Source organism: Sus scrofa, chromosome 11, assembly GCF_000003025.6.
Source record: "Sus scrofa isolate TJ Tabasco breed Duroc chromosome 11, Sscrofa11.1, whole genome shotgun sequence".
In the NCBI taxonomy this organism is placed as follows: domain Eukaryota; kingdom Metazoa; phylum Chordata; class Mammalia; order Artiodactyla; family Suidae; genus Sus; species Sus scrofa.
In genome coordinates, this window is record NC_010453.5 from 45015903 (window position 1) to 45041510 (window position 25608).

The following is a 25608-nucleotide window of genomic DNA, read 5'->3' on the forward strand; positions in this document are numbered from 1 at the left end:
AAAAGAAAGAAAAGAATAATTAAAGTATGAAGCTATCAACAAAGAGTATCTAAAACTTCAAAATGTTGAAAAACGAGAGACAATTAAGTATACGGGAGGAGTGAGAAAGGTAGCTGAAAGATCCTCTCACATTTCAAAGAGGAAACGAGAAGCTGAGGCTCTCAGAGAGCACCGAGGAGGCCCTTTACAACAGACCCTTTACTAAATCACATTAGGTCCTTTCCAGTGATCTGTGCATATCAAAATCCTTTCATTTCACAATAAAATTACAAATGTTCATAGCTGAATTCTACAACCCTTGCGAATCATTCATTTGACATTACTTAAAAGATTAAAGCACTGTGAGCTGACTCTTAATACGGATGGGAGGGAGGGAGGAAGAGAATGAAGAGAAATATACTAGATCTTGAAGGAGGGTTGCCAGACCCAAAAGGTTTTGAACACTTCAGTCTACTACAGTGAAACCCCACACTGGCAGAATTTCACATAATAATGGTGCCTGAGTAGTTTAGCCCAGTTCCTTGGGCAAGTTAGAGCTCTATTTCTAGGAATTGGGGGGGATTATGAAATGGCTGCATTTAGTACTTTTTTCAGTTCCATGTAGGGTCAAATTCTTTTTTTTTTTTTTTTGATCTTTTTGCCTTTTCCAGGGCCGCTCCCTCGGCACATGGAGGTTCCCAGACTAGGGGTCTAATTTGAGCTGCAGCTGCCGGCCTATGCCAGAGCCACAGCAATGTGTAGGGTCAATTATTAACATTGCCAAGTGTCACAACGTTTCCCTTTGTGCCTTAATCATCCGAGGTGGCATGGAAAATAGTTTCATTAACTTAGCAATAATTAAACTTCACATTTTATGTGACTGATTATTTTGGACCCAATTATGGCAAGACAGCACAGAATTTCTGTAAGTTTGGAGTTCTAATGGACACGACAGTTCCTAAGCACATTTAACAGATCCTGATTCACTGGCAACCTGGGGCCTTCCTTTTTACTTTTTGGATTGTGGGCAAACCATGTGTAGAGGAGCAGTGTTCTTTAATTCACACATGCTCGCCTCCGATGCTGGTTTAAAAAAAAAAAAAGCCTGGTCTTTCTTTACCTTTTCATGTTCTTATACTCTGTAATCTTCATTTTACATAAAGTTCTCTCGGCAAAAATCTTGATAATGTAACCAATACAAATGATTGGTTCTCCTTTCTACATCAGTTGTTCCACCAGAGAGAAAATGTCAGTTTTCTATTCAAATGGGATATTGTGGCCATATAATTAAGGAACCTAAGCACAGCTAACATAAAGAAAACTGCCTACAAGTCAGGCTTCATATACCCTCCATCCTGTTCAAAAACCACACTGGCTTCCAAGCATGGATATCTAAGACCATAACGTTGTTCACATATAGTTACCATGTAAACAAATCCACTTAACACCTAATAAGCTATGATATATCAATAAGGATGGGAAACAGGCTGAATACGGAGTTAAGAAAAAAAGTCTATTTTTCAGAAAAATAGCAAAGCAGCAACTAAGTAAAATATTAGACCCCAAAGCGCTAATAATATAAAGAAGTCTTTTTGAAAAGGAGAGCAGCCAGCCAGTGCAAAAAAAGGCAGAAGCATTATCAGAAGTCTCCACAAAGAGTGGCTCTGATAGGAAATGGACCTTACAGTGAGACAGAGATGAGGCATGAAGGCTGACAATGCTTACCTGTGAAAATTTCTAGTTTTGACAGAATTAGAAGGTGAGGTGGTATCCTCTGGAAAATGCAAAGTTTTAACATGCATCAAATCCTCATATACAGGGGGACGCAAATGAGGCGTCCGCAAGTGGGATAACATCTTATACACAAAGTACAGGAACTATCTTTTAACTATCTCTGAGATGCCCTTACTTGGTTTTTTATTTAAATATTCACACAACTCTAGGTAACTTCGTTTTACGGGGGGCGGGGGAGGAAAGCAAGCTCAAGGATGTCTAAGCAGCTTGTCCAAGCCCACCACCACCTGGGGTAGAAAGTGGCAGAGAGGAGAGGATAACTTCCACGCGATTATTTTTCTACTACTTGCGGGTAGGTTTTACCCCCGTGCTCGGGACTCGAAAAACAGGTAAATACGCCCAGAGCCCTCGACACAGGCATCACCTGCTCCAAGACTAAACCGGTCCGCTGCACTTTTGATAAACGCACAACTTGTTCCTTCACGGTCTATTTAAAATGCGCCTGCTGACGTGCAAGGGACAAAAGATGTAGCGGTGACCAAACACGTGAGGCCGCTCTCCGCGAGGGGCTTAAAGTCTGGCAGAGGCTTCTGAGGCGCTCCCCGCAGTAGAGGGAGTGAGCCAGCTGGGCGGGGCTGGCAAGGCCCGCACCAGAGGAAGGACGCGGGAACTCGAAGCGGGAGGGGGCGTGGCATAGGGAGGGGGCGTGGGCTGAGCGTTCCGGTGGCAGGATTCGGGTACGCAAGACCACGGCGTGGGGAGGGGGGCGTCGCACCCGGAGAGAGGCGCGGGAGGGGGCGTGGGATGTGCACGCTGGACACGGACTGCGCGCGCGGTCCAGCGCGACAGAGGCTGAGCGCGCGCCGGGCTGACGTGGGGCCGCAACGCTGTGCGCGCGACAAACTACGCAGGAGCGAAAAGACGACTCCGAAGGGATGAGGCCATCAGCCCCGCGGCCTTGGCGGGGTGCCCTGACAGACTCCCCAAAGATGCAGATCAGGCCAGGAAGTGGACCTGAAGTCCCTTTGGGCCCACCCCCGCCTGGGGGCGCTGGCTTTAAGGAACGGATGCAAGGTAAAGGGGGGCGAAACGGGCACTCACCGTCCATGGTCTCCCTCACTGCATTCAGATTCGCCGCCGCCGCAGCCCCGGAGCCGCTGTTACCCGCCATGGTGAAGGCCGAGGAAGGGTAGCGAAGGGCCTGACCCGGAACTGGAGCGCCTTCCTTTCTCCTGGGCAATCACACCGCGCGTCCCCTTCTCACGCCGGTCAGGCCCCGCCCACGCCTGGCAGCCCCGCCCCTCGCGCCCGTCGCCGGCGTGAGGCTGCGTTGATTTGAATTTGGAGCCTCGTTACTCTACGCGGAATGCGAAGCGAGGAGTTGCCATTCGAATTTACTACGCGGCCTCGACTCGATTGGCTGGTTCGCGGACAGCGGTGCGGCGCGATTGGCCAGTCGCCCACAGGGCCAGAGCCCTGGTTGGCCTAAGACAGCGCGGAAGCGGGGAGTTAAAGAGTCTGCCTGTCGTGTGAGCCGGCCTGGCACCCCCGGGGCGTCCTGGAGTCGCTTTGCGGGGGGGCTTTCTTTTTTTTTTTTTTTTTTAAAAACACACAGCTAGGTACGTTGTCTGTAGTTCCTGGCTTTTCCTCCTGTCTCGAATTGGAGAGCTCACTTTGCCCAGCTCCGGACCTGCCTGCCGGCTCTCCCGGGATGAATGGGAGCTGCCAGGGAGTAGGTGCGGAAGAAGGGGCGCCAAGAAAGAGTGGTCTAGTAGGGCTGGCGATGACACCGGCGTGAGTGCCCTCCTCTGCTCTTCACCCGAGGAGGCCAGCTGCACATCAGCCTTCCAAGGAGTAGGTCCTTTTTCTCTGGTTGTAGCTTCCTTTGACAGGAAATAATTGTCTCGCCTTCTGTCCTGGGGGTCTTAGGGAAACGAGGGTGTTCGAGAAAAGGCAGCCGAAAGCGGTTAGTTTCCTAGCCCTAAACAGGCACACTCTCTTTAATGTGCAAGAAGGGCACGGTGCACAAGCTTCCTGGTCTCTTATTTGCTTGCTGTAAATAACTGATGTTTAGTAATTGCATTTTTCTAGGAAATGACTGGGCTCTCCGAATTATGCTCAAAGTGCTTAGAGACTTGAGATAATGAATTAAAAAAAAAAAACTGTAGGTATAAATTCTTTAGTTGAAAAAGGCTTTGTGCCTGTTGTGAACTTTAGTTGCCTAGAAGGTGGACCGGAACTCTCATATTTGGACTGGTACTTGTAAGCCACTTAAATTCTCTGAGCTTGTAGATTTTCTGCAAAAATCTCTCTCCAGCACCTTCCCCCTCTAGCTTTCTAAGTTATTTAGAGGATCACCCTTGAGAAAATGTATGTGGAGCTCTTGTTAAACTATTTTTTAAAAATCCCAAGAGTGCTAGCTTTTGAGTTAATTCTTTTATGAAATGTTCGTTGAATATATTTTAATTGTCAAAATGAATGTCTGAAACTTTGTCCTTTTATACACACTTATGATTTCTTTTTAGTTTTCTCTCTGCGCTATGGGAGATGTCAAAGAATCAAAAATGCAGATAACACCTGAAACGCCAGGAAGGATCCCTGTTTTAAATCCTTTCGAAAGTCCTGGTGATTATTCTAGTCTCCATGAACAAACTCTCTCCAGTCCTTCTGTTTTTAAATCGACAAAATTACCAGTAAGTTATGCTTGACTAGTGTTTACAAATAGCTTTGAATGTAAATATCTTACTTTACAAGATAAGTAGGTGATTTATCCTGGAACATATGTATCTGGAATGTGCTTTTTAATTGTACCATTCATTATAATATAGTTGTTGGGCAAAAAATAAGTTAACCAGATTTTTTAAATTAGCATTTCTTTTTATTTTACATACTTAGGATTTCATGTTAGTGTAATAGATAATGTGTTAGTTTCCTACAACTGTGGGTTCAGCTAGATAATGTGGTTGATGACATATGTACTAACACTGTAATAGAGAAGAAGCCATGTCGTTTAATTATCTATTCTCACAAATTCAGCAAACATTATTTGAATGCTCTGGGTTGAACACAGTGCTGGGTACAGAGGTGACATCTTGAACAAGTCCGGGTCACAGGACAAAACTTTCAAGGAGCTTATACTCTAACGCAGGGGTCAGCAAAATTTTTCTTTCAAGGGCCAAATAATAAATATTTTAGGCTTTGCAGCTTATCTGGTTGCTGTTGCAGCTGTGCACTTCTGCCTTGTATTACGGAAGCAGCCATAAGTCGTATTTAAATAATAAATGTGGCATGGTTCCCACAAAGCTTTACCTATGGACACTTGGAATTTCATGTAATTTTCACATGTTGTGAAATAGTAAGCTTTCAGATTTTTTTGTCAACCGTTCTTAGCTTGCAGACTGTTTGAAAAAGAAGTAAATCTTGGGAGTTCCCGTCGTGGCGCAGTGGTTAACAAATCCGACTAGGAACCATGAGGTTGCGGGTTCGGTCCCTGCCCTTGCTCAGTGGGTTAACGCTCCAGCGTTGCCGTGAGCTGTGGTGTAGGTTGCAGACACGGCTCGGATCCAGCGTTGCTGTGTCTCTGGCATAGGCTGGTGACTACAGCTCCGATTCGACCCCTAGCCCGGGAACCTCCATATGCCGTGGGAGCAGCCCAAAGAAATAGCAAAAAGACAAAAAAAAAAAAGAAAGAAAAAGAAGTAAATCTTGGAGTTCCCATCGTGGCTCAGCGGAAATGAATCTGGCTAGTAGCCACCAGGAGGAAGGTTCAATCCCTGGCCTTGCTCAGTGGGTTAAGGATCCAGCGTTGCTGTGAGCTGTGGTGTAGGTCACAGACGTGGTTTGGATCTGCCATGGCTGTGGCTGTGGTGGAGGCCAGTGGCTACAAGCTCCAGTTCGATTCAACCCTTAGCCTGGGAACTTCCTGGTGCGGCCACGGGTGCGGGCCCTTAAAAAAAAAAAAACAAAGGCAAAAATGAAAAGTCGGTCTTGACCCTAATGGAATAGACACAACTAAAATGGCAACTTCAAGAGAATATGATGCTGTGACTGGTAGTTAGACAGGAGAGTGAAGTGGAAGGAGACATACTCTTTAGATTAGGGAAGGCTTCATTTTTTCAGCTTTTTTTTGCTTTTTAGGGCCACACCTGTGGCATATGGGAGTTCCCAGGCTAGGGGTCTATCCGGAGCTGTAGCTGCTGGCCTATGCCACAGCCACCGCAAGGCAGGATCCGAGCAGTGTCTGCGACCTACACCACAGCTTACGGCAACACCAGATCCTTAACCCACTGAGCAAGGCCAGGGATTGAACCCGAAACCTCATGGTTCCTAGTCGGATTGTTAACCACTGAGCCATGATGGAAACTCCTCTTTAGCTTATTTTCACTGGTACTGGCTATAGTGGAGAAGTTCTTTTGAAGTTTGATCTTCTAACTTAGGGAATTATCTAGAAAACTGCAAGCAGGGTGGGTTCCTAATGCTGGCTTCACTTTCATATCAGCTGAAAGCTCACTATGCACTGGAGGAAAGTTTACAGTTAAACACTTTATGTTGAGTCCTTGAGCTGACCTCGTGATTTTAAATTGAAGAGTATTAAATTTTAGTCTTAATAAAAATAGTGGAGTGACTGCAGCATAATCCTCAAAGCAAGAATGCATGGCATTTTGGCTTGTTTAAGCTTGATTTTGTCAAAAACAGATTAGGATTTGGATACTTTTGTTTTTTTTATCCAATAGTTGAATAGAGAAAAACTGCATTGATTACTACGTGTAATAATCTTAAGGATCACTTATTTTATTAGCTTTAGCAAGCCCTTCTGTAGTTAGGACTTTGTTTAATTTCATTTTTAGTGAAAAAAATGATCACTAAGATTTTTAGTTTTACTTGGACACGTTGCATCACTGATGCGTGTTAATTGTAGAATTTCTGTATCTTTAATACTCTGTGATTTTTTTTATTATGTAATTTAAAAAACCATCCAGGGGTAAGGTTTGGATATTTTAAAGACAGAGAGAAAAGTCAGGTGACTTAGTGTGATTTGATTACCATTTGCCATTTAATTTAGCAATAAAGTCAAATTTTAAAATGCGAGCTGTAAGATATTTTTATATTCTAATCATTCCCATTATTTTTGAAGCTGACATTTGAAGTTAGCATTTCAATGAACTCTTTTAGTATGCTTCTACTCATAAGATCACTTTCTTTTAAGACTCCAGGGGAGTTTAGATGGTCTATTGATCAACTAGCTGTCATAAATCCTGTAGAAATAGACCCAGAAGACATTCATCGTCAAGCTTTATACTTAAGTCGTTCTCGGTAAGTTTTCTTTTCTTGCAACTAAGTGTGATAACGTATTCTCACGTAACGAGAGATAGGAGGTTGAATGATTTTATTTGTAAAGAAATCAGGAAAAATTAGGATGCAGATTTATCCAATCTAACTGTAGCATCAGCTCAAAGAACCGCATCCAGAAAATTTCCTTTGCCAACCCCACGGGTCTACCCCATCTGGGTAGGAGGCCTTTTCTTGAGAAGATGACCTTCTCCCTCTGCTATTTAGGGGACATCTCTGCTTCCCCAGCACTTGATGGCACGAAGGGCATTTAGAACTTTGTACCTTTGCACATGATTGTGATTTTTGCCACTGCATTTTTGTTTTGTCTTCCTTTTGGTGTTATAGGGTAAAGCATAATGCCATTTCATTGCCACCTAGATTTAGAGGAGCCTAAAATCCCCTTACCAATTTAAGACACATTGAATGGAAGGGTGGCCATCATCAGCGGAGAGTGCTTTTCTAGACACCGTCTGACTTTGACACTTGGGAATCCGAATTACATTGTCTAAAATTCAACCTAGGAATCAGAGCATCTCTAACTGATGCTGCTGGTGATGTGTTGTATAGATTTTTAAGTACTAGTGTGTCTGAGACTGCTTAATGATGCCTGATATAGTGAGTCCATATTCTTCTTTGGAGGAACAGGCATAGTTTTTGATTACTAGTTGCAGTAATCCATAATCGTAAATTACAGATAGCAGTATTCATTCATAGTTTGAGGGACGTTTTATAGTTGTCAGTTTTATAGTTTGATTTTTCTGTTATTATTTGAAACAGTCAAATACTATTATATTCAGCTTTTCATTTTTGGCTCTAAGGTGCATGTGTTCTCCGTTCGAGATAACCAACCGTTCTTCTCCCTTTAAGTTTAGAATTTAATCACACAGAGATAAACACTTGGGGATGCTCTTACAAGCAAGTGTGTGGCTTTTCCACCCTTCCTCCTTTGGCTTGGTAACTTGACCATCCATTTGTAATTAACTAATTGATGTCCAGCAAAAGTGCTGTGGAAAGGGACGGGGTTGGGGATAGAACATGAAAGGACTTTAACGTAAAAGTTAGACAATACCTTTGAAAGAGAAGGTAAACGGAATATCTAAAAGCAAATGTGTCACAAATGATACGCATTGTTTTGTTTCATACAAACCATATGCTTTCTTTTGCCTCCTCTTTTTGGTCTGTTGAACCATGGACTGTCTAGAGAGATTTTTCCAGCCTCGTGAGGCACTGTCCTAGAGTCAACAAATTGTGACACAACATTACTCTACCTGTTAGTAAAGGGTGTATTGTCTTAGCTGGCTTATGAAAAGAATCTTGGTCTCTGTCACGGGGTAGACCTGTAACATAGGGGAGGAGAAAAGACCTGAATTTTAATTTAACTTCCTCATGTAATTCAGTGATGGGTTTAGCTTCCACCAAGGTTAGTGTGTATATTCTTAAAACATGTCAATCCATCCTTAGAAATGAGCAAAGGCTTCCAGTGTTTCTTCCTGTTTCAACCCGAGTTCCTTATTTCAGTTCCTCCCACCCTTTTCATGTTGTGCTACATGTAAAAAATGGTAACTGTAGACAGAGGAGTCTGTCCATAGAGGAGGTGAATGATCTGGAAATGCCTGCCCCACCTCACCTGCCAGGAGTCCATTCAGGACATACATGTAACACTGTAACCTGTATGCATCATGGTGGTGTTCTTTGGTGTGCCAGGCAGGGTGCCCTGCCCTGTATGACTTCTTAGAACCTTCCATGATCTGGCTTTACAATACTTGGCCAAACCGATTTTCACCGCTTTCAGCAATCACCTGAATATTTTAGGTTGAAAGTCCTCTGATGAAGCAGAGGGAGGTTTTTGAATGAAGTAGTGCCAGATCAGAGTTACTCGTGCTGTGTGTTGTTATTGTTATGCACTGTCATCTTGGCCTGATTATGTCCACGAGATGAAGAGAACTAGGTCTCAAAACAGCTGTTTCAGCGGAGATAGGTGGATTATCATTGTAGTCTATTTTCTCACAGTTCTCTTATTTGAGAAATCCACTTGATTTTAATTTCTGAAACATGCACGTTATAAGCTTGGTCAAGCTACAAGTTATACATGAAAACATTTTGAGGGAAAAAGGTGTTTTGCCAGCTTATTGATGGTAAGCAAATACCCTCTCCTGGGACAGATTAAAGAAGTGGTCCTACAAGGCTAACGGCTGAGTCTTTGGCAGGTATATGCCTTGTGCTTGAGACCTGACAGTTTCTATTTACATCTTATAGCTAATAAATGTATGGTGCTGTAATTGAATGTTGTTTCAAAGTGGAAGAAACAGAATTCGTTTGGGTAAAATTTTATATTTTATATTTCAAACTTATTTTGTTGACATTTCGTTTCGTAATTAATATTTTTGCCTATTTGTTTAGGACTATAAGGATGATAGTTTCTTTTATTTCAGAATAAGAGTGGATTCTAAAATTAGGTCTAAAGGAGTTCCCATTGTGGGCTCAGCAAGTTGAGACCCTGATGGAGTGTCTGTGAAGATGCAGGTTCAGTCCCTGGCCTTGCTCAGCAGGTTAAGGAGCATTGCCACAAGCTGTGGTATAGGTCACAGATGCAGCTTGGATCTGGGGTTGCTGTGGCTGTAGCATAGGCCTCAGCTGCAGCTCTGATTTGCCTCTAGCCTGGGAACTTCCATATGCTACAGGTACAGCTGTAAAAAGAAAGAAAAATAAAATAAAATTACGAATATGATAAACTTGCTATAATCGAAGAAGAAGAATTGGGACAATTTTTAGGTTTCTGTGAAGTGACATACTTCTTAATTTGTGGCCATTAAAGGGCAAAAGCTTATTCAAATCACTTTCTTTATATTGTTAATAATAATTTAAAAATTGTATGAATGTAAGCCTTTTAAAAGAAAATATTCTGGAGTTCCCATTGTGGCTCAGTGATAACAAACCCGACTAGTATCCATGAGGACGTGGGTTCGATCCCCTGCCCCACTCAGTGGGTTAAGGCTCTGGCATTGCTTCAGGCTGTGGTGTAGGTTGCAGACGCGGCTCAGGTCTGGTGTTGCTGTGGCTGTTGTGTAGGCTGGCAGCTATAGTTCTGATTCGACCCCTAGCCTGGGAACTTCATATGCCACGGGTGTAGCCCTAAAACAGAAAAGAAAAGAAAATATTCCCTTCAAACTGAGAAAGGGAAAGGGGGAGGTAAGCCTACCAGCACGAGGCTGAATATCTAAATACTGTCATTTTCAAAATGTGATAAGATCCCAATTTTCTTTTAAAATGAGCATAATATTTGCCAGTTTTCAATGGGAAAAAAATTATTTCTTTGAAAGGGTTTATTTTAAATGTTCAATCAGCTGAAGTAATGGCATGGTTATTTTTCTTCTTTATCTCTGTATAGAATAGATAAAGATGTGGAAGACAAAAGACAAAAAGCCATTGAAGAGGTAACTTAAAAACTGTCACTGATCACGAAGCCAGTTAAGCATCGATTCTGCGTGCACATCATCTCTAAAAGAGAAGGACTTCCTTCCGATCCTTTGCTGTCCCAACTCCCGCCAGCCGGCCCGTCCGCAGTCCCTGGCCCCAGTCCCCGGCCCCCTCAGTGCTCCCACAAGACCAGTGTCTTTCAGCTGTTTCAGTACTTTATGCTATTGTCATGATTGATTTAGTGCTTTTCTTCCCCAGACTGAATTCTTCTTTGGCCAATATTGTGCTTTGTTCATCTTTTATTCTCAGGGCCCAGCAAGGTTGGTCTTACCTTGTGCCTTTGATGAGCACAAACTGTGGTTTCAAGTTGGAGTTTATGTTGAGGAAGTTGAATATTTCGAGCCTTGAAAATCTAGACTGGCATCAGTAATCATTTTATCTTCTATTATTGTTGATTCTTTGAGTTTTTAAGACATAGAATATATTTCGTGAAATAAAACATGCTGCTAAATAGAAAAAATATATCTCAAATGTAGGGCTTTTTGAAGTTTGTATTTTTATTTCTTTTTTCTTTTTGGGGCTGTCTGTACCGGCATATGGAAGTTCCCAGGCTAGGGGTTGAATTGGAGCTGCAGCTGCCAGCCTACACCACAGGCACAGCCACAGCAATGTGGGATCCGAGCCACATCTGTGACCTACACTGCATCTTATGGCAACTCTGGATCCTTAACCCACTGAGCAAGGCCAGGGATCGAACTGGTATTCTCATGGATACTAGTTAGTTTCTTAACCCCACTGGGCCACAGTGGGAGTCCCAAGGTTTTTTGTTTTTTTTTTTTTTTAAGTAAAACTAATGAAGTAAGTTTTTCACTTTTTGCTTTCTTTGTTTTCTGAACCCCTCTTCAAGGGTAAAATTTATCCATCTAGTTATTTACTCAGAAAGTCTTCATGACATGGCAGCATTTTTTATTTTACCTCTTTCCCCTCACTGGCCCCCTCTGCCACCTCTGTTGCTTAGCTGTGCTTGGTTCTTCTGCACCCAGAAAACTTAAGCTATGGCATGTTCAGAGATCAGTGGCTCCTGTATTTCATATATAGGTGTTTCTTAGAAAATAGTTTCATATCCTTTACTCCTGCCAGACATTAGCTACTTTTAATCTACCTAGTAACTTCACAATTTTCCTTCTAATCCAGTCATTTGATTCCTCCCCAGCTGAATATTTTCAGTCTCTTTCCCATTTCCCAACATTCGGGGGAATATGCTCTCTCTTTCAAATCCTCACCTTAATTTTGGAGGGAAATTCAGGAGAAAAAGTGAAGTCATGGTGAAGATTTGGATTAATGTATCAGAAGTTAATGTATCAGACAGAAGTTAAATTCATACATACATATGAAATACAATAAATGCATCCACATAACAAAAACATTCAAACTGCAAAGAAAAAATATAAAATGAAAATGGAGTCCTTCTTCATCCCTGTCTCACTCCTTAAATGTGGTATTTCTTGAGTATAATTTCAGATTCATTTTATGTATATGATAGCATGTCTTTTAAATATTTGCATATAAATGGGTTCATTATTCTGATACTCTTTGGCCTCTTTTATTCAATAATTTCTTTTTTTTTTTTTCCGCTTTTTAGGGTCGCACCCTAGGCATATGGAGGTTCCCAGGCTAGGGGTGGAGTTGGAGCTGTAGCCACCAGCCTATGCCACAGCCACAGCAATGCAGGTTCCAAGCAGAGTCTGCAACCTACACCACAGCTCACGGCAATGCCAGATCCTTAACCCACTGAGCGAGGCCAGGGATCGAACCTGCAACCTCATGGTTCCTAGTTAGACTTGTTTCCACTGCGCCATGACAGGAACTCCTCTTTAATAATTTTTTAATATGTTTTTTGATTATCCATACATTCCGATTTTTAGTCATAGCACAGTATTCCATTGTGTGAATGAACGTCACCTGATCTAGCCTCTGTTGACAGGTTCATAGATCATGTTCAGTGTTTTTCTATCACAAATAATGCTGCAGTGAACACAGTTGTCCCTATATCTTGTGGACTTGCTAAGTCAGAGGCTCTATGTTTTCTGTTTGGGTAGGTTTTGCTGTATTGCCCTTCCAGCTTATTCTCTTGGCCATGTTATATTACTGCCTGTTTTCTCCTGTCTGGTCTACTGGCAGTTATCAGATTTCTTAATTTGTGCTCTTCTTATTGCCTTAAACATTTCATCTTGTTACTTGGGTTCGGGTTTCTTTCATTTTGAATGAACTTAGGCATGGCTTCCTGAGTATGGGTCTTTTATATTCCTTTTTTTTTTCTGGGAACTGTCTCTGTCCTAATCTCCGCTTCCGTCTCCCCTTGTTTTGCATCTTCACTTTGTGTATTTATAGGTAGTTTAGACTAAGGAAATTAGTTCATTGTCACAGATGTAGTGAAACAGAAAGAAAATGTTTTGAGTTACCCCCAAAACATAGAGGGGAGGGGAATATCCTGTATTAGGCCTAATTAATTTGATATCTGGAAGGAAAGAGGAAAGACATTTATCCAAATGCTCTATCTCCATTTGAGTGTACTGGCCAGTGGGGTGCTGGTAAATGTTTACTGACGTCCGGTCGTCGGGAGGGAATGGGTTTTAGTGATTGCTGTTGTCTGTAATGTAGATACTCCACCCATGGCCAATTTCAAGTTCATAATATGACATCCTTGAATGGGAGAGAAAGGCTTTGTACACCGTTATGTGTAGGCATTCTGCTGTACAGATTCAAAAGACGTAATTAACCTCAAGAACAGAGATACTGGTAAATGCAGTAAAATAACTAGCAGGTGATGGTTTTGAATGTTTACTACCTTTATTTTTAATATAATGTGTTTAAGTTTACATAATTTTAATATTGGCTTTAACCACCGATATACACAATTCCTGAAAATTTAATAATTAGATCTTGAGAGTTAGGACAAGCCGGCTCCTACACACCATTCATCCTGGCTTATACTCATGCAAATCTATTCCGTTTATTCCTTCCCTTTTTCTCTTCTCTTTTGTCAATCTCCCTTCCCCTCCAAAAAAATTAAAAAGATTTTCTTTATGATTAATGCCCTTAGCTTAATTTGCAAATTTCAAATTTGAGTATTTGATTTGAAGGATTAAAATTTCACTTTCTATATATACCTTGTTTCTTCCATTTCACCTTTGCTCATTTGTGTTTTTTAAAATTTTTTTAAAATTAATGTTGACTTACAATGCCGTGCCATGTGCTTTTAAGTATTAAAATTTAAAAATAGAACTGTAAAGTCAGTATGTAATGTGTTTGATGGTTTTTTTTTTTTTTAACACAGTTATATTTTCTTATTTTGGAGGCAGTTTATGCCTAATTGTGTGACTTTCATTTTCCTAGTTTTTCACTAAGGATGTCATTGTACCCTCTCCTTGGACTGATCATGAAGGGAAGCAGCTTTCAGAGTCTCATTCCAGTAAATGTGAGTGTATTAACTGTGTCATCAAAAGTCATAAATAGCATGAAAATAAAAAGCAGTGATTGTATAGTAATGTACAGTGAAGTGTCAGTTTATCCACTTTGATAGAAAGCTTGCTATAAATGAAATTTCTGGATACCAGAGGATTTAACTATTTAAGAGTTAGGATTCAAAAACTTAACTAATTTCTTTTGTGTTTTTTTGTTTTTTGTTTTTTTTTGGCCACTCTGTTCTGAGTTTAACTTCTTTATGACCGTTGTGAACATCAGTTATGATGATGGTTATAGAGTGTCTGGAGATGAAGAAATACGGAAATAGTTGGAATTGAAGATAAAGGTTCAAAAAAAAATAAAAAAATAAAAGGAGTTCCTGTCATGGCTCAGTGGTTAACGAATCTGACTAGGAACCATGAGGTTGCAGGTTCGATCCCTGGCCTTGCTCAGTGGGTTAAGGATTCGATGTTGCCCTGAGTTGCGGTTGTAGGTTGCAGATGCGCCTCGGATCCCGTGTTGCTGTGACTCTGGCGTAGGCCGGCAGCAACAGCTCCGATTCGATCCCTAGCCTGGGAACCTCCACATGCCGCGGGGGCAGCCCAAGAAATGGAAAAAAGACAAAGAAAATAAAGAATATAGAGGTTAATTTTTTTTTCTTTTGAGGGCCGCACCTGTGGCATATGGAAGTTGCCAGGCTGGGGGGGGTGGTCGACCTAGAGCTGCATCTGCTGGCCCATGCCACAGCAATGCCAGATCCGAGCCACGTTTGCCACCTACACCACAGCTCACAGCAACGCCGGATCCTTAACCCGCTGAGTGAGCCAGGGATTAAACCTGCATCCTTATGGATACTAATCGGGTTGGTTGCCCCTGAGCCACAATGGGAAGTCCTAGAGGTTAATTTTTAAAGTGAAATCTTTAAATTGCTTTGCTTTTTGCAAATTTGCTGGTTCCTACAGCGGTAGAGGGAGGATGAATATTTATATGACTTCTGGGACGATATGTAATATAGCTGATGATCTGCAAAATTAAGAAGGAAATTAAGGGCAAGCCAGTAATCTTTCAAGTATTTTTCTACCTCCAAGAAGTGGTTTTTTTTTTTTTTTTTGGCACCCTGAACCATATGGAGTTCCCAGGCCAGAGATCGAATCTGAGCTGCAACCTGCACCACAGTTGTATGATGCCAGATCCTTAACCCACTGTGCCACAGTAGGAACTCCCTGCCCCCAAATTCTTCATGTTGGATTTTTGAACAGGTGAATCAACTTTCTTATGTGATCTTTTTTATAATGTCATTTTTTGCTTGAAATATCCTGTTTTTGTTAAAGTGATGCGGATCAGGAAGATGCTAAAAATACCATACCCTCTTTGTTCTGCTTATCAAGCCTATGATGACAGAGTGCAGTGGTTAATCGGGTGGGCTTCAGAGCTGAGCTGTTCAGTCTGGTGTTGGAAGTCAGTTGAATTCTCCATGGGTCTCACACCTTTCTAGATATCTCATGAAGAGTGTCACAGACAGGTTTTGTTCCAAATTATCTTTTAAAAGGTGTTTATGTTGTGACCATATCCCTCCAAAGCAGAGGGTAGGTTTGTTTTGCTGCCCATTGTAATGATGAACACGTGTCCCTCTGGAGCAGGTTTGCTTGCAGCTTATAAAGGATGGAATTTCCCAAGCCTGGGGTTCCTCCGCTGCGACACAGACCTTCTATGTGTGCTGCACCCCCCTGGGCTGTTTCATTTCACTTCCTTGGGACTGAGGGGCAAAAGGGAACTGACAGGAACGTGAACTTCATGCTGCAGGCTATATGCTGAGATTAACAAAGCCCTTTGTCCTTGACCTGAAGCCTCCTGTCTTTCCAGTGGGTTAAGGATCTGGCATTGCTGCAGCTGTGGCATAGGTCAAAGCCATGGCTTGAATCCAGCCCCGGCCTGGAACTTCCACATGCTGCAGGTGCTGCCAAAAAAAAAAAAAAAAAAAATGTATAGATGGTCATGTTGCCTGCAGTGAGAAGGCTTTTATTTACTGCCTGGTGATTTTTGAGTTAAGAAGTTTAATATTTAGTCACAGAGTTCCCATCGTGACGCAGTGGAAATGAATCCGACTAGGAACCATGAAGTTGCGGGTTCAATCCCTGGCCTTGCTCAGTGGGTTAAGGATCCAGCGTTGCCGTGAGCTGTGGTGTAGGTCACAGACGCAGCTCAGATCTGATGTTGCTGTGGCTGTGGCATTCGTAGGCTGGCAGCTACAGCTCTGATTAGACCCCTAGCCTGGGAGCCTCCATATGCCATGGGTGGGGCCCTAAAAAGCAAAAAAAAAAGTTTAATATTTAGTCATTAACTTTAGATTGTTAATAAAAATTATTTGCAGCCATATTTTTTTCTCCTGTGTTCAAAAAAAAAAAAAAAAAACTAGCAAGGTTTTAGTGATCAAATTTCAGTTTCTATCAAAATGGCCTGGCATTTTAATTCAGATAGTTTATCTAAACCTATTTTGGGAAAGAAGTGCAGAGGATCTGTTTGAGGACATTGGCATTCTCTAAACATCCATCCCCAACCTTTTAAGGTTGACGTGGAGAGCCATCCTGCTTTCCTTAAAAAGTATCTCTTGGAGGAATTCCCATTGCGGCTCAGCAGTGACCAACCCACCTACACAAGGACATGGGTTCAGTCCCTCCCCTCACTTAGCAGGTTAAGGATCCGGTGTTGCTCTGAGCTGTGGTGTGGGTTACAGATAAAGCTCAGATCCTGTGTTGCTGTAGCTGTCGTATAGGCCAGCAGCTGCAGCTCTGATTCTATACCTACCGTGGGAACCTCCATATGCTGCAGGTGCAGCCTTAAAAAGAAAAAAAAGTATCTCTTGGCATCTCCTTACTTGCTATGGTAATCCTTAAGTTTTATCCTTGTGCTCCTTCGTAAGTCGAAAATGAATCAATTAAAAATAAATAAGCTTAACAGAAACACACTGAATTATATACTTACATATGCAGATATTTGTTTTGAAAATGTTAAATAAGTTTCCATGCTTCATTTTTTTTTTTTTTTTCCTTCTGGAAAAAGTAACCCCAATGTAAATGAAGTCTATAAAATGTCAGATTTTTTCACTTAAAATGTTTTACAGGTGTTAACATAAATAATGAATCTCCAATGGGAAGAAAGCTGACTATCCATTCTGAGAAAAGCAATGGTGAGTTTGAATACAATCAGAGAAGAAGTAAGTTCCATATTAAGCAACGTTTGATTTTAAATTCAGCTCATGTGAACACTTCACTCTGGAATTGAAATTGTTGACTTTTTATGAATGGGTTCTATGAGAGCTGACCTTCAGAAACACTTGGGATACATCCAGCCATGTTTTAGAAATGGTGATAATGTGTTTTGTGGTTCTCAAGGCATGTGAATTGAATTTTGGTCGGGGAAAGCATTCTTTTGAAAATTGGTTAATATTAGGAAACCTACCCCCAGATATAGACAGGCCTTTTTTGATTCAAGTGCCAGCAGCACAACCAGGGGTGTACTTTTACCATCAACAGGTTTACATCAGTTCTAGAAGATGTGGGAAACCATCTGGAAGAAGGTGGCATGTTATGGAATGGAATGCATGAAGGAGATAGCCCAGTTTGGGTGGCGCATCATGGGAGATGGCTGATTGGGAAGAACGTGCTAAATTGCATTTATCACATTGATTTATCCATGTTTGTGTTTATTTGCTTGCTTCCAGTTGCTTGCCAGACATTGCTGTCTCTTCCTGTGGATTTTAATTTAGAAAAGATACTAGGTAAGTATGGTGTTTGTTTAAAATTTAGTAACTTAAAGGTTTTTTTTTGGGGGGGGGGATGCTTTTTAGGGCCGCACCCACAGCATATGGATGTTCCCAGGCTCGGGGTCAAATTGGAGCTGTAGCTGCTGGCATACACCACTCCCACAGCAACACAGGATCCGAGACATGTCTGCAACCCACACCACAGCCCACGGCAATGCTGGATCCTTAACCCACTGATCGAGGACAGGGATCGAACCGTCATCCCTATGGATGCTAGTCACATTCCTTTCCACTGGGCCATGTTGGGAACTCCCAGGTTTTGTTTTAAGGGCTTTTGTAAATGGAAATCTTTGGCAGTGCCTCTTTCCAAAGAATTGGGGAAACCATCCTGAAATGTCTCATTTTTCTTTAATATAGCCTGAATCACCCTTTTTAATCATAATGAACTTAACTATGAGCATAAACTATTCACGGACACATCTTACTGGTGCTATCTATTCTGATAATGAAGCACTCAAAAGAGAAGGAAGCATTTCAGATTTAAAACATCACATATGCTTTTAAATTTTGCCTTCTTTTTTGAAAAAAATTCAAACATGCAATACATACTGGTTTTTAAAAACTCGGACAACTGAAATATAATTGCTCTTCAAAATGGCTAGCTTTGCCTTTTTTTCTGTTCATTTTAACTATAGGTGACTATTTTAGAGCTGATGAATTTGCAGATCAATCTCCTGGAAACCTCAGTTCTTCATCCCTCAGAAGAAAGCTATTTTTAGATGGCAACGGAAGTATCTCTGACTCCTTATCTCCAGCTTCTCCCAGAAGTCCTCGTAGCGGTGCTCAAGCATCACTTGAGGTTTTCTGTTCAATAGATTTATCTCCTGTGCAGACCCCAAGTTCGGTAAGACGTGTACTAACAGTGGCTGCTTGATTTGCTGTAGGCATCTTAGACCTAGACCTCCTCTTATACTCAGAAGGAATGATTGTCTTTTGGGTTTTATATTTCATGTGGACTAGCCTATTTCACATGTTGTCATTACGTATAGGAATGTTTTTGGCCAGATTCTCCAATTTTTGTATGTAGAGGTGAATGAATCTCAAGGAATTTCAGTATCAGTTACTTAACTGAATTGTGGAAGATTTCCAGTGTAACTCAATTATAGATTGGTATCAGTGGAGTAATGTCATTTAAAATTTTTCATAAGCAGCTACTTAATATGAAACAATGGTTTGTGTAAATACGATGCATTTATATTTTATCTTGTCTAGTATGTTGTTTCAAAATTTTTCAGAGTTCCCTCGTGACTCAGCAGGTTAAGGATCTGGCGTTGTCACTGCTGTGGCTCTGGTTGCAGCTGTGGCGCAGGTTCGATCCCTGGCCCGGGAATTTCCACATGCTGGGGGCACAGCCAAAAAATAACTAAATGAAGTAAAATAAAATCTTTCTCATAGTCTTCTTAACTATCCTCATTATAAGATGCCTTCCTTTTGCCATAAAGCAAAGGTGGCATCTTACTTTTTGGTAAATGACCAAAGTTAATGACCTAGTTTATGAATGTGTTTTGAAAATAAAGATAGCTAGTGTGTGGTATAACTAGTTGAGAAGAGAACCATGTAATTTTATTATTTTTTTTAATCACAGGGGCAGTTTTCTTCTAGCCCTATCCAGGGTAGTGCAAAAAAATACAGTTTGGGAAGCATAACCAGTCCAACACCTATTTCTTCACCCACTTTCTCACCGATTGACTTTCAGATAGGAAAGACACCACTCTCAGGTATGTCTCACAATAAAATACTTTGTTAAAATTCATCTTGTCAGTATTTGTTGTTAAAGAACTTCTTCCTAGCTTGTTCTAACTGTGGAACTCTAGGAGTTCTCACTGTGGTGCAGTGGAAACAAGTCTGACTAGGAACCAAGAGGTTGCAGGTTCAATCCCTGGCCTTGCTCAGCGGGTTAAGGATCTGGCGTTGCCGTGAGCTGTGGTGTAGGTTGCAGACACTGCTCGGAACCTTCATTGCTGTGGCTGTGGCATAGGTGGGCATTTGTAGCTCCGATTCGACCCCTAGCCTGGGAACCTCCATGCCCTAAAAAGCAAATAAATAAATAAATAAAAATAAAAATAACTACAGAACTCTACATGACCACTAAACTTTCTAAAATTCAGAAACTTGGATTTTTTTTTTTTTACAAAAGAAACAATTTACTTTCTAGTACTGCAGTTCTCAGCACAATGCTACTGTAGTGTCAGTTATGGGATTGGACTAGCAGTATTTATATCAAACCCTTTTATAAAACAGAATCAAAGAAAGATGGCAGTTGTAGAGATAAGTTGGTTTTGGTAGCCTTCCGACCTATAGGTTCAGACTTTCGTAATTGAATATTCATCTTATAAGGATATATTTGTTTGAGTAAGGTTTTGAAGGTAAATATAATGTGTGAAAAATTACATATTTCTGTTCTCAATATGTCAGTTTTTCTTTGAAAAAATTTATAGCACTTTTTGAAAATTCACGTTTTAAAAAACCTACTTGTAGTAAATAAAATTGGTAAACTGGAAACTATTTTTGTTAGTCTTCCCTTTATGTGTATGTATGTGAATGTCTCCACACATGTATACACACACATACACACACAGTTCTGTATCCTGCTTTTTTCATAAAGCATTTTATTATGAGTATTTTCATAGGTCATTCTAGTTATACTTACTGTCTGAAATCATGATTTTTTAATCACTCTATAACATGCCATTTTCTGGTTGTACATTTTGTTTTCAGTCATGGATAAATATTTAAATTATTTTTAAGTTTTCCTTGTATATACATTGTATTATTGTATTTATTTCCTTAGGTTAAATTTTCAAAAGTGGGATAGTTGATGAAAAGGGATGGATGTTTTTGAGGCTTTTGAGGAATTTTGTCAAATTTTCCTCGTAAGAGCTTGCACCAATTGAAATTTTCATGAGCAGTGGGTGAGAAAGTCAGTTTTTCCCCATCTAGCAACACTGGTCTTGTCATTCTTTTTGATGTTTGTTAATTTGGCACATGGTGAAAAGATCTCTTACTGTTTTCATCTTTGTCTCTGATTATTGCAATATTAACTCTTTTGAATATTTATTGGTCATTTGGGGGGTGGGAGGGATTATTACCTTGGACTTCAGTGTTTTTGTTAAAGGGTCCTCATTGCTTTGACTTCCATTTTTTTAAATTATTCATGTAGCTGAACACTTCATATGTTCATTTACCACTGGGAGGATTGTTTACATGCTTTTGCCCATTTTTTAAAACTTCTGTTATTATTAAGCTGATAGCTGTGAAAACTGTTAACTTAAGGCATTTTGATCATTTTGATTATCACTGTTAACCGCCTTCTTATTGCAAATATTATTTTACAGTTTTTTGCTTACCTTTTAATGTTTACATTTTTTTGCTTGCCTTTTAATGTTGCTTACAGTGTTTTACATAACGCAAATAGATTATTACATATTTCATTTACCAGGTACAGCAGTTAATTGGTAGCTGTCAGTTTATTCTTTTTTGGGTGGTGGGGAGCTGCACCTGTGGCATATGGAGGTTCCCAAGTTAGGGTTCAAATCCGAGCTGTAGCCACCAGCCTGCACCATAGCCACAGCAATGCCACCTCCGAACCGAGTCTGCGACCTATACCACAGCTCGTGGCAATGCTGGATCCTTAACCCACTGAGCAAGGCCAGGGATCAAACCTGCATCCTCATGGATGCTAGTCAGATTCATTTCTACTGAGCCATGACAGGAACTCCTGTTTATTCTGTATCTTGTATGTGAGGAGTATTTTTCATACTAGCAGTGTGCTTGTGAGGACATAATTCTCAGGGAATAAGATATTTTGTTTCATTAAAAAAGGAACGTGCCAGAGGAACTAACTTTTTAAAAGTCTCACTTGACTTATGGATACACATTCATTTGTGCTATTATCATTATTGTTATTATTAATCTTAATGGCTTCACTTATGACATATGGAAGTTCCTGGGCCAGGGATTAAGTGTGAGTCTCAGCTGTGACCTACACCACAGCCGAGGGAATGCTGGATGCTTTAATGCCCTGGGCTGGGCCGGGGAATAAACCCACACTGCCACAGCAACCTGAGCCAGTGCAGTTGGTCTCTAACCCACTAGGCAACAGCAGGAACTCCTGTGCTGTTGTTTTTAACACCAGTTTCACTCCAGGAAACAACACAACTGTTCAAGAAATCCAATTTTTCTGGCATGAAATCTGATGATGACCATTTAGTAATGGCTTACCCATTTCCATGTTTTCATGATGTGATTTTTTTTTCTTTCCTAATCTTTCTTTTTCCCCCTCCCAATTTTTTAGAACAAAGGAAGTTTACTTTGCATTCTCCTGATGCTTCATCTGGGGCCACTTCTAATGGAATTACCAATCCGTGTATCAGAAGTCCTTATATAGATGGCTGCTCACCCATAAAAAATTGGTCTCCCATGAGACTCGAGGTGTGTAGAGGGGGTGCTCAGTATCGGACCTCAGTGATCCGAATACCTTTTACCCTTGAGGCTCACAGTGAAGATGAGGAAAAAGCAGATGTCCCTTGCACAGACACCTCCTCCCCAGCCTCTGGCGCTGCTGGAGTCCACCTGCTGCAATTGGAGGGCAGCACCTGCCCGTGTGGCCCGCACTTGGCAGTGACGGCCATGGCCATTACCCAGCACCAGTCCGGCGCGTCTGCGAAAGAGCTGGCGCTGCTGCAGGACGTGGAAAGCGAGAAGGAGAACCACACTGTGGATATGGTCGATCCCGTCGAGATGGTAGAGGAGACCGCCTGGATTAAGGAGCCCGTGGATCATGGCAGCTCGCCCATGACCGATTTTGGGAATGGGATTGCCTTCAGCATTGAAACCTCCCACATGTGCATGTCACCCCTTGCAGAAAGCAGCGTCATTCCTTGTGAAAGCAGTAACACTCAGGTAAGCCTTTTAATACGCTGCAGTCCTTTACCTGCTCCATTGGTGGTCTTTTTTTTTTTTTTTTTTTTTTTGTCTTTTTGCCTTTTCTTGGGCCGCTCCCGCAGCATATGGAGGTTCCCAGGCTAGGGGTCGAATCAGAGCTGTAGCCACCGGCCTACGCCAGAGCCACAGCAACACGGGATCCGAGCCGTGTCTGTGACCCACACCACAGCTCATGGCAACGCCAGATCCTTCACCCATTGAGCAAGGGCAGGGACCGAACCCGAAACCTCCTGGTTCCTAGTCAGATTCGTTAACCACTGTGCCACGACGGGAACTCCCGTTGGTGTTCTTTATCCTTTCTTATCAGATTATAGTCAGAAAGAAAATGGGTTAAAGGTGAGGACCTAGAGCGTTACATGATATTTCTTAAAATCACAGCTAGGTGATAGAAAGAGGGTTAGTTCCTTTTCATTTGGGCTGATAATGCATATTTAATATTCACATGGACTGGTCTTTATTGGGAGTGGGAAAAGAAAGCAGAAAAGAAGTCAAGCTGCTCTGTTTTAACTGCTAGAGTCCAGCAGCTTCTCTGGGTCGCTTCTCTTTCGTGTGGAGCTGGTTCCAAAGGAATTCATTTTCTCAGCTAGTATTCGTATTCTAAAAATAAAGTGGTTTTGGTTTTTCCTGTATATGATTTAGGGAGAAAGAATAGGGTTTAGAGTACTTTTACATGTATATTTTTTATACTTTTAAAAAATGTGGTTTATAACCCCCGTTTTTCACGTGATTGTACATTTCCAATTTGGCAATATCTGGCAACAGGCAAGCATGATTCATTTGACAAGTACACTTCGTAGCCAGCCCTTACTTTCAGAAAGACATTTCTTCCATCAACTGCCATATGCTTCTGTGTTGAGAGTTTAGAAAGAACCGTAAAATAGTCAGCAAGGCAACCCAACCTTCCATTTCATAGAAAATCTAGCACTTGGAGCTCTTCCAGTATGCCGGCATTATTCCCGGTACATTACATGTGTTAATTTGTTTAATCTTCATAACAACCCTGTGAAATAGATGTGCTGTTGTCCCCATTTTACAGATGAAGAAACTGAGGGTCATAGAGGTTCAGTAGACTGCCTGCATAGCTAGAAGGTAGTGGAGCCCAGAGTCAGAGCCTGGCAGTCTGGCTTTAGAGTCCATGTTTATATACCGACCTGTAGTAAGTGTTACTACTTACCCAGTGCTCTAGATTGCTAGACACTCTTGTAACCACTTTATATATACTACTTAATCTCATTCTCATAATAACTCCATAATGCTTGAGTGCCATCATTTTTGACATGCTAAAGTTTAAAACTCATGGCGGGATTTTAAATGATCCAAAATTACATATAATCTTTTGCTTGTATTTTATGCCTGTATTGTCTATCCTGACTTCTAGGGTCGTTGCTCAAAAAAAAAAAAAAAAAAAAAAAAAAACACAAAACCCTAGAATCCCTTTTACATATTCCAGCTTCTAAATGTGGTTCCCAAGTGAAAAAGCACATACAGTCAAACTGAGCCTTAGAGGCACTGTTAACTTCTTTTCCTTTTTTTCCTCACTACCTCTTTTTCTCCCAGAGCATTTATAGAAGCATTGTAAAATACTTGCCTGGAAATTACCCATTAATCATCCAATCCACCTGTTCAACTGGAAGCCTGTCTCACCACTAAACTGCCGTCCACTCTCTGCCTGGTACCTGCAGGGTAATCCAGCCCCTTTTAGGGGACTTCTTTCCCCGTGACAAGCCTCGTCCTTAATGATTCTGTGGTATATACGAGTCAGTTTCAGCTTTCCTTTTGCAGGGCATTTTGTAGTTGAAAAATGTTTTCACATGTTCTTACTTTCCTACCAGAAGTAGCTTCAAGCATTCCAAGACAGCCACACTTTCCCAGGGCCTTTGATCGGGCGGCTTGGCCTCAAAACATTGTAGAGAGCTGTCTTCCTAAAACAGTCCTTCGTCATCCTGGGGATTCTCTTAACCTCTCCTGTGTTCTGTACCCTCTTCTTCTCTTTCCTGATTTACTTCTCATTTGACTGGAACATACCTGCTGGTAGCTTTCAGAGAAGGCGTACCTTTTTCAAGCTACTGCACATCTGGCCACGTGTTCTTTATTCTCTCACATTGGAGAGTTTGAAAAGAATTGTCTTTCAGACTTTTAAGATATTGTTCACTGGTTCATTTCAGTGTCACAAGTGAGAGATCTGAAACAATTTTAATACTTGATCTTTTGCATGTAGTCTCTTTTTATCCCATTCTGGAGAATAGGATCCTTTCTGTGTCCACAGTGTCCTGAAATTTCAGTGCCTTTTTGGTATGGGTTCCTTTTCATCAGTTGTGCTAGGCACTCAGAGGGCCCTCATGATGTGTAAACTTAGGCCCCTCGCTTCTTGGATCTTTTGTTGAATAACATCGTAGATTTCACTTCTGTCGTTTTCACTGTTCTCTTTGGAACGCCTTTGGATTCTCCAATTTTAAAAAATCTTCCCACTGTATTTATCTTTTTGTTCTAGTTTTTGAGAAACTTGCTCAACTTCGTATGAACCCTTCTGTTGAGCTTTTGTATCTGCATCTTAATCTTAAATTTCTAAGCATTTTTTTCAGTTTTGATTTTAGATTAAATTGAAAATCTATAAATAGCATGGCTGGCGAAAGCGTTGCATAGTCTAGCCTTTGCCTTACTCCCCAGCCTCATTTTGTTTCCCTTTATTCTCTCTCTTTCAGTCACATTGTCTTTCCAGAGTTTGGAATCCCACATTGTCTTCTTTGATGACTGTGGGGAGTAAGGAGATGACCTGTGTTGCCTGGTTGGCACAGGGTAGCCACATCCAGATGCTGCTAATGATCTGGGCAGGAGCCAGTGTAGTGATCTACCGAATTGTTAGGGAGCAGCCACTGAACCTTCCCTTCCTATAGAGTGGGGCAGAGTCCCTGTGT

At 41.3% G+C, this 25608-nt stretch overlaps 2 protein-coding genes across 5 annotated transcripts in view; one reads left to right on the forward strand and one right to left on the reverse strand.

The window, feature by feature from the left end:
* MZT1 (mitotic spindle organizing protein 1) overlaps positions 1–3107 on the reverse strand; it is an 18275-nt gene extending 15168 nt beyond the window's left edge. Inside the window, exon 1 of the mRNA XM_003131018.5 lies at positions 2815–3107. Coding sequence (XP_003131066.1) covers positions 2815–2884 — 70 coding nt within the window. The 5' untranslated portion in view covers positions 2885–3107. The remainder of the gene's footprint in view (positions 1–2814) is intronic.
* The window catches only part of BORA (bora, aurora kinase A activator), a 27477-nt gene continuing 3617 nt past the window's right edge, over positions 1749–25608 (forward strand). Inside the window, exons 1-10 of one of the 4 annotated variants that reach the window (XM_005668462.3) lie at positions 1749–3567; positions 4239–4406; positions 6920–7026; positions 10433–10478; positions 13858–13939; positions 17048–17113; positions 17648–17704; positions 18385–18593; positions 19335–19467; positions 22044–22651. In XM_005668462.3, the coding sequence (XP_005668519.2) occupies positions 4254–4406; positions 6920–7026; positions 10433–10478; positions 13858–13939; positions 17048–17113; positions 17648–17704; positions 18385–18593; positions 19335–19467; positions 22044–22651 (1461 nt within the window). In that variant the 5' untranslated portion in view covers positions 1749–3567; positions 4239–4253. Of the gene's footprint in view, positions 3568–4238; positions 4407–6919; positions 7027–10432; positions 10479–13857; positions 13940–17047; positions 17705–18384; positions 18594–19334; positions 19468–22043; positions 22652–25608 lie in introns of those variants that run through there. The other 3 variants (XM_005668463.3, XM_003357859.4, XM_021065666.1) reach the window with 3 other exon arrangements.